Source organism: Embiotoca jacksoni, unplaced genomic scaffold (assembly GCF_022577435.1).
Source record: "Embiotoca jacksoni isolate LCO1_2020_lvr unplaced genomic scaffold, fEmbJac1.0.p SCAF_13, whole genome shotgun sequence".
Taxonomy (NCBI): Eukaryota; Metazoa; Chordata; class Actinopteri; family Embiotocidae; genus Embiotoca; species Embiotoca jacksoni.
The window spans coordinates 595572-607500 of NW_027185263.1; the positions used below are offsets into that span (position 1 = coordinate 595572).

General features: G+C 42.4%; 2 protein-coding genes across 5 annotated transcripts in view; one reads left to right on the forward strand and one right to left on the reverse strand.

The window, feature by feature from the left end:
* Nucleotides 1-695: 695 nt before the first annotated feature.
* pgk1 (phosphoglycerate kinase 1) lies at nt 696-10787 on the forward strand. Its single transcript, XM_069145762.1, has 11 exons — nt 696-874; nt 3971-4021; nt 4155-4310; nt 4465-4609; nt 6744-6847; nt 6946-7065; nt 8049-8163; nt 9242-9421; nt 9564-9741; nt 10287-10385; nt 10541-10787. Exons 1-11 carry the CDS (start codon nt 810-812, stop codon nt 10579-10581), a joined length of 1254 nt encoding a protein of 417 aa, XP_069001863.1. The 5' UTR covers nt 696-809; the 3' UTR covers nt 10582-10787.
* An 830-nt stretch (nt 10788-11617) lies between these two features.
* LOC138196069 (uncharacterized) overlaps nt 11618-11929 on the reverse strand; it is an 8093-nt gene continuing 7781 nt past the window's right edge. For all 4 annotated transcript variants that reach the window (XM_069145767.1, XM_069145768.1, XM_069145765.1 and 1 more), the window contains one exon: nt 11618-11929. This exon is cut by the window's right edge and continues 24 nt beyond it. In XM_069145767.1, the coding sequence (XP_069001868.1) occupies nt 11913-11929 (17 nt within the window). In that variant the 3' untranslated portion in view covers nt 11618-11912.

The window sequence follows — 11929 nt, forward strand, 5'->3', positions numbered from 1 at the left end:
TATTCAGATCTTATAAATAGAGCAATAAATTGATTAAATGAGAGAAATTTGAGGGATCACAGGATAAGAAAATAAAAGTTCAAATGTCCAGTTTTTTTCTTGTTTTTCTGGAACATACCGGATCATTTGACCTTGTTGGAACGGTCTGATCAACTGAAAGAGGACAAACGGTCTGAACTCTGTTTTATTAGGAGTCAACAGCCAACAACTTCAGGAATCGCCTGTTTAACTACTACAGATGTTGGTTTTTTTTATAATTTAAAAAGTACAACATTGCACTCCTTAATGTAGTAACATACAACTATAAAATAGTATGATAGAGTACTGAGGCTTTACATGCTGCATTTTATTTATTTGGTAAGAATGCAGCATATTCTAGAAAGTAAATGTGAACTCTTAAATTTAAGAAACTAAAGCTGTTAAAATGTAAACTTACTGGAGTAAAAACGGCTTCAATAATACAGTTAAATCTCAGGATAAAGTTAAATAAAGAATAAAGACAAAACAAACAAGTAGAGTTCGTGAAAAGTGACGGTTGCTGTCAGCACGTGACCGAATGAATGAAGTTCCGCTGCTGACGTCATCGGAGAGGAACGCAACAACCTCGTCCAATCAGATTGGCCTGCATCAACCAATCAGCGGCTGCGGGTGTGCTCTGCCCCGCCCCCTCCTCCCGTTGACGTTCCTCGCGCTGAGCTAAAGTCACCGCCGTCATTCGGAGCTAACCATCCGGAAGAAGCGGAGGAGAACCAGCCGGGAGCGGAAGAACCAGCCAGGACGGAGCGGAAGAACCAGCGAAGCTCAGCAGCATGTCTCTGTCTAACAAACTCACCCTGGACAAGGTGGACGTGAAGGGGAAGCGGGTCGTTATGAGGTGAGCGGTTGTTGGCGCCTAGCTGTTAGCTGTTAGCTACTCACCGAGCCGCCGCGGCTAATCAGAAACGGGATTATTTGACGTTAACGAGCTCCCTGACATCTGTTAAATGTCCCGTGTGTCCTCCATGAACGACTCCGTTATAACACTGTTCATGTGGAGACACCGAAGGAGGCGGCCCGGACCTCCGGGCAGAAGGACAGGAGCTCACGTTTTCCGTTATCGGTACGTGCGCGTGAGGAGACGCTGCATGGATGCAACCGAGCTGCAACCTGCAACCTGCAACCGAGCTGCATCTGCAGATTAAAGTAACACCAGCAATAATACGGGTTGATATGTCCTAATAACACTAATGTTACACACTGCACCTGCTCAGGAAACGTACAGGTGTTATTTTATTCATTAATACTTCTGTTTTGTAACCAGGAAATACATAAAAACCTTTTAAAGTGGTCATAAATGTCTCGTTTATCTGTCTGGAAACACCTCGGATAGATGATTTTATGTATTTGTTAAGATCTTTCTGTGAAAACATCCTCATCTTCCTCATGAGGAAGACCAAAAGTGTAAACCTCCTGAATATTTAATTTAAAATGATATAAAACAGAGAAGATGGAATATTTCTATGGACAGAAATATAAGTACCAGTGAGATTTTGGATCAATAATGTGAAATTAAAGACTCCAGAACTAAGAAGTCTGTCAGGTTCAGAAAATGACTTCACTTTACTGTGACGCAGCCTTTAAAACCAGGAAAAGACAATATTATTGTCATATCATGATGCTACGATATCCAAAATGTTAAAATATTGATTGCATCTTTTAGGATTTTCCAGGTTTCTAAAGTGATGGGTTGTTGTTTCCCCATAAAACTCTTTAATTTTCACATCATTTTGGACTAATATCATGACAATATTTAAATAAAAATGACCTGATAAATCTTATCACGCCTCGGTGTTATAACAGGAGGGAGAACCCCGGAGTCATTTCAGGATATTAGACTTGAGCAGCTGGTTCGGTGCTTTGCTCAAAGGCAGGGCAGTCCGCACAGGTTTTAATCCCTTCCTGTGAAATCTCTTTATCTGGAAGGACATCCTGTTTTAATTCACCTTTAAAGGACAAGTCGAACTTAATTCACAGTCGTCCTTCAGCAGGTCAAAATCCCGACTCATCAATATTCGTACAATAAATCAGAAAAAAACTCTAAATACGAACTAATATAACAATAGTAACAATACTCCATCTAAACATAATCTTTAACTACTGGGAGGTAGAAATCAACTTGTTTGGTGTTATTTCTTCTGGATATTTCTACTGACGGTGATCACGGAGGTGCGTTTGAATCTGCCACCCTGTGAGGAAATGTCAGGGGTCGTATTGGTGATGCAACAGCGGGCGGTACAGGTCAAAGTTCACCCCTCAACCGGCGCTGCTCAATGATAAAGGGTCAAACTCCACCTCATGGACTCACAGTGTGCTGCACCGACGCACATCTGATGGTGGTGATCTTCGGGCCCTCAGGCAGCACTGCATTAAAAACACACTATTCTGGAGTGGAAATCACTGCATGGGCTCAGGAACACTTGTGAAAACCATCGTCTGTGAACACAGTTCATCGCTGCGTCCACAAATGATGTTAAAACTCTCCAAAGAAGAAACCAGATAGAAACATGATCCAGAAACACCGCCGCCTTCTCTGGACCGAGATCATTGAAGATGGACTGAGGTGAAGTGGACAACTGTCCTGAGGTCTGATGGATCACAATCTGAGATTCTGTTTGGAAATCATGGACGCTGCATCCTCCAGGTTAAAGAGGAGAGGGACCATCCAGCTTGTTATCAGCTCAGTTCTAAAGCCAGCATCTGTGAACATCGTGTTCTTCGTTCGTTGTTCTTTGTGGTCTGAATTATGTCACAGGGATGAGTTTCATCATGCAGGCTGCACTTTGCACTGCTGTAATTTCTCCTTTTTATTGTGAAGTGCCGCTAATAAAAACAAAGTCAATACGTGTAGTAATCTGCTTTTTCACCATTAATTATCAGCCTTAAAGCAGATTGTGTTTGTCCCATAAAAAAAAACAAAAAACTGCTAACTCGTCTGTCTGCTCTCTGAGAGTCCAGAGTATCATCAGAGATAAACTCAGAGAGCAACAGGTGGACCGGTTCTGACCCGACTCTGATCCGGACCGCACCGCAGTGGAAACCTATTGTGGCTGCTGAGCCTCTGAACTGCTGACTGTTGGGTTTCAGGCTCAGCAGACGATCTCTGTTATAATGACTGCGGGTGTGCAGGCCGATCATGTGTCAGGAGGAGGAGGAGGAGGAGGAAGGTTGTTATGTAACTGACTGTTGTACCAGGGATGCAGCATGTTCACATGAGCTGCGGCAGCAGAGAAACTCAGGGTGTTAATGCAGCTGTCAGCCACTAGGGGCTGTCTCCAAAAAACCTCCGGCTCCAATAGACTCTTACTAGTTGCTTAATAGTCGTTTTCAGATGCGGTTTTCTAAAACCTTAACCTCAGAGGCAAAAAATTAAACTGCAGTTCCTCGAATGTCCACCAGGGGCTCCAGCAGCGAATCACAGACCTCCACGTTTAAACTTCCCTGCTGAAATAAACACATTTACAGCCTGGTACAAAAAAAAACGGTTTAGGTCTCTAGCTAATTTCCCGTTCACGACAACTGTACGAGTTTTTTTATGAACTCGCTGTTTAAATTGGATTCAATTCTGCAGAATTAAGGGGGCGGGGTGTGGGTGATGTCCAAGTTGGCGATCTGCCTTCAGGCTTCAACTTGCCTGCTTTAGCTCCACCCACAAACCACCTCTTTGTACATTTAAGTACAAAGGAGATGGTGGAGACCAAAAATGGAGCTAAAAGAAAAAATATTTCAGCTACTTTTTACATTTGGTTTATCAGAATATGAGCTTTTTTGGGGGGGAAACCAAAGCACATATTTTGATTATTGTAATGTAAATGAGAACAAATATTACAACTGATAGATTCCACAAGTTCCCTCAAACTGAGTCTTTAATACTAAGAAACCGGACATGTTTCACCATCAGACTCCAAGTCACGACAAACTTCTTCTCTTTCAGAGTCGACTTCAACGTTCCCATGAAGGACAAGCAGATCACCAACAACCAGAGGTGAAGCTCTTCTCATTGTCAACATCAAACTTCTTAATTGTGGCGGTTAAAGTCTTTCTGTTGACGTCTTCGTGGCGTTAAAGAACGCTGAGTGGACGTTTTCTCTGAACTCTTTGTGCTCTTTGGTTTCCAGGATCAAAGCGGCCGTTCCCACCATCCAACACTGCCTGGACAACGGCGCCAAGTCCGTGGTGCTGATGAGCCACCTGGGCCGGCCCGACGGGAACTTCGTGCCCGAGAAATATTCCCTGCAGCCGGTCGCCGCTGAGCTCAAGACCCTTCTGGGGAGGTGAGTTTATTTCAACCATCTCAAAGAGGACTGAAGGGACAACGATTAAAGCAAAAATACAAATGAAACTTTGAAGCAAACTGATGTTAGAAACCTTTGATGACTTTAAAACCCGTCATAAATCCTCGTCTCTGGTCCTTTTGGGACTCTGCAGGGACGTGACCTTCCTGAAGGACTGCGTGGGGGCCGAGGTGGAAGCCGCCTGCGCCAACCCGGCCGCCGGCTCCGTCATCCTGCTGGAGAACCTCCGCTTCCACGTCGCCGAGGAGGGAAAAGGCAAAGACGCCTCCGGGAACAAGGTGAGTCTCCCGGCGTCGGTGGTACCGGAGAGGATCGGCCGCCGTGCCAAGTCCTCGTCTCTGTCAGGTAGAAGACTCAAAATATCACCAGGAAATATGTGAAGGAGGAACTGAGGAGGTCTGGAGCATGAAGACAGCAGGTGGCGCTGGTGCTCCCCAATACGTTGCCGTTAAAACCTCGAAGAAAAAAGAAGTTTGGATTCATAAAATTGACTTCTTCTTTTTTTTACATGACTCAGCAGAACTGTTGGTAGCCCAGTCTGTCAATCATCCATTAGCATAGTTTACGATGCGTAGACGGGTCGCTCCGGTAGATTTGTCGAACAATTCCCGCATTTCTAATTAATTAATTAATTAATTAATTTGTTTTAATCTGTCCAAGAGAAGGTAGGTAGTTACTTACTTTATTAATCCCCGAGGGGAAATTTTTTCGCTACAGCAGCATACAGGAAGCAATAAGATAATAATAGAAAAGCAATAAAATAGCAGTAAAAAATATAAAATATAAAATGCACAGTATATACAGTACAGTATATATCTATATATATTATATACAAACAACCAAGAAACACAGTCAACAGTGTTATTGTTGTGTGATGGACGCGATCATTCAATCAACGAGTGGATGATCTCCCCTCGCTCCCTCCACCTGCGTCTGCTCCGCCCCCTGTCAGTGCAGCAGAGGTTGTGGCTCCGCCCATAGTCAGACACACAGAGATAAAGAGTGAGATCAAAGATGCACGTAACGTCAAGTTGAAAGCCAGTTTCTCAGGTTTATACTTGACTTGAAACACTGGATTTTATTAATTAAATCCAATATTAGAACGATTTATTTGGCCACACGAGAGGTTTTTAGGGAACATCTGTGTAATCGAAGATACAGAAAGTGTTTCCTGTTGGGCTGCATCGTTCTGGATAAAATGAGTCATGATTTAGTTTCTCAGGTCACCTGCAGGAGGACGCAGCTGCAGCGTCCTGCAGTGTCTCCTGAAACTGCTGCGTCACCGTCTGATGATGTCACGATGCAGACCGCAGCGCTGCAGAGACTCGAGTTGGTTTTAATCTGTAAAATGCAGCGACTCCACGGTGCTCTTTAAACATGCAGCGTCTCAAATGAAGTCGAATCATCACAGCCAGTCTGTCGAAGAAAGCTTTTATTCTGAAGGAGTTTATTTGCATTTCACATTTTAAGGCTCAGTTAAAAAAAAAAGAAGCCGGTCAAGAGAAGAGCAGAAATCTTCCTTTAATGAGGACAAGATGACGGCTGCAGACTCTCACGCTCAGACTTTGTGTGAAATGAATCTCGGTCCTGCAGTTTGACCTGCTGACATTTATTGTGAAGGTCAGCGGTCTTTTCCTGTCCTCGGAGGCCTGGCTGGTATGGCGGCCGGTTTCTACTGTAGAGCTTTTTATTTTTAGATCATCCTGCAGAGAGCTGGAAGACTCGTAGCTTTTACACACCGGTTCAGGTGTCTTCATTTGTAGTTTTAGTCGCGTGAAGGAGATGTGAGACATCTGAAGACTCTCGTGACCTTTCTCTGACCTTCGGTCGCTCAGTCGTGACCTCTGACACTTAAAGTGCAGCAGAAACCTGATGAGCGGTGAGCAAAAGGTGAAACTTTGTCCACACTGACAGACGGGTGATGGAGGGTGGTGGGCGTCGGCCTCGGCGGTCGGAGACCAATCACCACGTCAGCAGCACATTTGTTTTTTCTTTTTTTAAACTTTATTTAACCAGAAAAAAGGACCGGAAAGAAATCTCTGTTTTAAGAGTTCTGGTCCAAACAGGAAGTGGCACAAACCAAGAAAAAGTAAAAGTCTTTGAGGAAAATATCATCGAGATGTACGTTTTCTATAACGACGACAAAACATTTAACAAAAAGAGACAAAACTCAACACGATAATAAAAAGATACCGAACGGGACTAAAGACACAATAATAAACATCCAATAATCAGACACAAAGAAATAAAGATCCAGACGGTCTGTCTGTGATGGCCCCGCCTTCTCCTAAAGTTAGCTGGGATAGGCTCCGCCCCCTGTGTGAACAAGTCTGATTTTCACAATAAAAGAATTTAAAAAAAACCTGTTTTAGACTGCAGCCGATGATGAAGGTCTCTCTTCCTCTTCCTCAGACGAAGGCCTCCCAGGACCAGATCGACTCCTTCAGGGCGTCTCTGTCCAAACTGGGAGACGTTTACGTCAACGACGCCTTCGGCACAGCTCACCGAGCCCACAGGTGAGGAAGAGGAGGGTGGACTGTGAGGGATCAGTGTTTATACATTAATACATCCTGTTTCAATGGTTACTAACTCCTCCTCCTCCTCCTCCTCCCAGCTCCATGGTGGGAGTCAACCTTCCTCAGAAGGCCGCTGGTTTCCTGATGAAGAAGGAGCTCGACTACTTTGCCATGGCACTGGAGAAACCTCAGCCGCCCTTCCTCGCCATCCTCGGAGGGTGAGTTCATCTTCATCTTCATCCTCGGACCGAGACGTTCAGGTGCCGCTGCAGCCAATCAGCTGCTTCCAGGAAACATCCACCGTTAACTGTAATGATCAGGGAGGTCAAAGTTCACCAGGTGAAGTACCTGTTTTCATGTTTCCTGTGAAGACTTTAACTGCAGTTAAACACCAACAGAATAATCAGCTGTTTGTTGTTTCAGAGAAACAAAGAAATAAAAATCCAGATTAATCAAAGATCAGCAAAAAAAAAAAAAAACTGAGCTGCAGATTAACCAGTTAATTAAACGGAGTAAAACTCCTGCAGGTTTTTTGTTTTACTGCTTATTTTATGATTAACTGAATATGTTTGAGTTTGGGGACAAAACAAGCTTCACTTTCATATTTTTCTGTTTACTGACATTAAAAATACATTTTTATGATTTTTTTTTTTTTTTTTTTTTTTTTTTTTTTTACCAAATAATCAAGAAATGAAAATAATTGTCTGCAAAAGACTTAATGATAGAAACGACTTATTGAAATACAGAATCTGTCATATTTTGTTGCATAACTGAGTTAAACAGAGCTGCAGATTAATCAGTTCAACAGTTCATTGTCATTTTATGAAGCTATTGTTCATAAAAACTAAATATCTTTTGAGTTTTGAAACAAAACAAACATCACCTTACTTTTTTCAGTCATTTTTTCTGTTTGTTGACTTTTAAAATACAATTTTCTAACATTTTATTCACCAAACAATCAATAAATCAAGAAAATAACCAGAAGATTAATGGAGAATGAAAATAATTGTTATTTGAAGCCTTAAAGTGGAAGAAACGTTTTATTTTATGACGTGTTAAAACGTCAGAAACCAAAACATCCCGTTTTAATTGGATGTTTGAACTTCGGTTGTTTCTTCCGTGTTAGAACTCGTCCGTGTTTCTCTCCACACGCGTGTTTGTTTGTTCTCTGACGTGTTCGTCCTCTTCGTCGCTGTTTCAGAGCGAAGGTGAAAGATAAGATTCAGCTGATCAACAACATGCTGGACAAAGTTAACGAGATGATCATCGGCGGCGGGATGGCCTTCACCTTCCACAAAGTCGTCAACAACATGGAGGTGAGGGGGGGGGGGGGGGACACCGACACGATATTAGAATCAATCACGATATCTCAGCTTTAATCAACACTTTATGAACATTATTTATTTTTCATTAACTCGTCGCTCTTTTTTTGGTGGTTGAGACCAAAAAAAGAGCGAGAAGAGATTCGACATTTCACATCGAAACAAACGTGACTCTGAATCTGTTTTTTTCCAGGAAGTCGTGATCTTATGATCCCAGAAATTCACACAAATTCAGGAAATCTCAATAATATTCACAGCAGCTTGTAAATGTAACTGTCTTAACTCATCAGAGATGAATATAGTTTCATATTTTGGATCAGAAGAGCTTTTTGACATATTTAAGATATAAGAAGAGATAAACGAGTAGTTTGAATTTATTAAATATATTTCACGTTGACGCCACATTTTTCCTCTCAGACGGTGAAACAGTTTCCAGACTGAAGCTGAGAGTTTAAATCTCAAGTTGTTTGGTGTCCAAACACGCTGAAGCTGCTGCGTTTTCTTGGAGAATCACGTTCGTAGCCTGAATTCAACCTCAACAATCAGACTTCTGAAAGCAGCTGATAGTTTTGGTTTTATTTATGCAGGTTGTGAAAGTTTTATTTGAACAGTTTCTCTTTGTGCTCCGATTTTTCAAACTTTGCAGGCAAGAAGCTTTTTTTTTTTTTTTTATCATAAAATGTCCCACAAACATGGTTCAGATATTTCCAGATTCTAGTTGATCTCTTCTACACAATTCTAAAGAGATATCTCCACTGGCAAGATTTTATGGTGAGATAAAAACAAAACGATTTCATAAGACCAAATAGTTTTTTTCTTTGATATAAAGGCAAATATACAAAATCTCTAATTGTTATCATATTTAATGATGACAGATTTGGGTAGCTTCGACTGTTCTGAAAAAAACAAGATATAACGTGAATGTTTAGCTCCTATAATGACCAAGATATGAGATTTAACAGTGAAGGTAGTGAAATTACCCAGAAAAGACTTCTGACTACTGGAGGATCAATAACGTATCGATGGTCTCTGGTTGCCTTCAGGATCAATAACGTATCGATGGTCTCCTCAGATCGGGACCTCCCTGTACGACGAGGAGGGCGCCGGCATCGTCAAAGACCTGATGGCCAAAGCGGAGAAGAACGGCGTGAAGATCACGCTGCCCGTCGACTTCATCACCGCCGACAAGTTCGACGAGAACGCCACCACCGGCACGGCGACCGTCGCCGAGGGCATCCCGGCCGGCTGGATGGTGAGGAAGGGGAGGGGCTTAATTTGACGCTGACAGACGGGCACGCCGACATTTTTCAGTCTCAGTCTGCTTGTAGATTTATTTTCCGCGAGGTTTAAAACAACCTAAAACTCTCAATCCTCCTCCTCCTCTTCCTCTGCAGGGTCTGGACTGCGGACCAGAGAGCTCGAAGGCCTACGCCGACGCGGTGGGCAGGGCCAAGCAGATCGTGTGGAACGGGCCGGTCGGCGTGTTCGAGTGGGACAACTTCGCCAAAGGGACGAAGAACCTGATGGACAAAGTGGTGGAGGTGACCAAATCAGGCTGCATCACCATCATCGGTAAGAAAGACAAAGAGGGGGTGGAGGGGACGGGGAGGAGCCTGTTCTGTTTGTGTCTTAGAAGAGAACATCTTCAACACGCCCACTTACGTCTCTATTTTTAAAGTAGTGCTGAGAACCCTGTTGCCGTGGCGATGCAGTTCATGCGGTTTGTGTTCTCTGGGTTTCAAAAGACGCATCAACAGACAGGAAACTGAAACAAAGTGACAAAAGAGGGAAGAAGAAGAGCACAGACTGAATATAGCAGGGAGGGAAGGACCACGAGGGACAGGTGAAATTAGTCAGGGGGCGGGGCCAACAATCATACAAAGGACAGGAAGTGAAAACAAGATGGACACCAGAGGGGAGTCATATTTCAAATCAGGCTGTTTCACGATAAAAGCCACGTTTTGTCAGTTTTACTTTGAAGCTGCAGGAAGTGTTTGTGTCATTTCCTCTTTGATTGATGACTTTGCTGAAATGAAGAGATTTAATAAGACGGAACAAGTAGACGGTGTCAATGGTTTTAAGTGTGTGTGTGTGTGTGTGTGTGTGTGTGTGTCCAGGTGGGGGCGACACCGCCACCTGCTGCGCCAAGTGGAACACAGAAGACAAAGTCAGCCACGTGAGCACAGGAGGCGGAGCCAGCCTGGAGCTGCTGGAGGGTGAGTGACAGATGAAACGGGTGGAGCAGGGCTGGCTGCGTTTCCACGACAACAACTGACCTCCTGTCTGTCTGTCTCTCTCTCTCTCTCTCTCTCTCTCTCTCTCTCTCTCTCTCTCTCTCTCTCTCTCTCTCTCTCTCTCTCTGTGTCCTCAGGTAAAGTCCTGCCAGGTGTGGACGCCCTGAGCAGCGCCTGAGCTCCATCAGCTGTCGTTTGTGTTTTTGCTCCGTCACTTTTGCAAAGCCTCCCGTTACTGCACCTGCTGAGTGTGTACACACAGTGTGTATATATAACTGTTAACATGGTGTGTGTTGGTAGATGTTACATTTCCTCCATTATTCTGTCTCCGACTGAGACGTCTCATCTGACCTGTTCGGGCCAATAAAACCGTCACTGTGGAAACGTCTGCTGTGACCGTGTCCTCATTTTAAAAACGTATCACAAATTTATGATTTTATAATCATGTCATGTGACACACTGAGCATCTTACCGGAGACGCATCACGTCATCTGAACCCTAAACGGAGTAATTATCTCTAAAACGTTCTCTGTTCTAAATTTAGTCAGTCGGACGCTAATTCACCTCGTTTTACCATTTTATTTTATTTTGTTATAATTTTACGATAAATATAATCTAAAAGCAAATTAAATCCAGTAGAGTTGATGGTTTGTAAAACTCCAATTCAGCATAATAACCTTCATACTTCAACAGTCACATTTAATCATTAAATTCATTATTTATAACATTTATATTGTTATTTTTGTCAACATTTATGACTTCTGTGAAGATTTTTTTTTATATATAACTAGAACTGGGTCAACATTTGTTGTTGATTTTTAAAGCGGACATGAGGAGAAACAGCTGTTGACAGATTAATAAATATCTCATTAAATTTATATTGTGTTTTATAAACTTTATTAAATGTCATTATTTCCATATTTTAAGTGCATTTCTCTGATGTTATGTTATATAACTAAGTGTTTTAAATGCAGCAAACAGTTTATTTGAGTATATTTCGCAATGTGAGTAAGACGTTTTTTTGTGTTTTCATACAAGAAAAATCTGTCTTCAGCAGCAGCTTCATAAAATTCCAGAAAACGCCTTCAAAAGATGAGAATTAAAATCAGATTTTATGAATTCAGATCTGCTGGAAAGTAAAATGCTGCTTTTGTGGCTTGTTTCTGTTTCAGTGATGATTTTTAGGATTAAAGTGAGACATCGCTGCTCAGTCATCATGTGAAGAAGTCGTTTAATTAATCTCCTCAATAATACTCAAAAGATCACAAGAAATTCTTCAGCATTTCAAGTCAAATTAAATGTTATCAAAGTTAATATACAAGACTCGAATGTATATTAAAGTGGTTTATTTGCCACTAGATGGCAGCATTCACACATGATGGAAGAGCACGAACATTTAAACACAGATGAATTCATCTCATGAAACTGGGATTCAAAGCACAACTTTTACTTTGACAGGACAGGAAGTGCAGGAGCTGTTCAGGCAGGTAAATCTTTACTGTGATGTGTTCAGGTGTAGCCCCCGT

What these genes read in the sequence shown, in the direction of transcription:
- pgk1 (XM_069145762.1), top strand. Translation starts at nt 810, where the DNA reads ATGTCTCTGTCTAACAAACTCACCCTGGACAAGGTGGACGTGAAGGGG. An exon ending in TTCCTCGCCATCCTCGGAGG is followed by an intron (nt 7,066 to 8,048) that starts GTGAGTTCATCT and finishes TCGCTGTTTCAG; the next exon opens with AGCGAAGGTGAAAGATAAGA. An exon ending in CAGCCTGGAGCTGCTGGAGG is followed by an intron (nt 10,386 to 10,540) that starts GTGAGTGACAGA and finishes CTGTGTCCTCAG; the next exon opens with GTAAAGTCCTGCCAGGTGTG.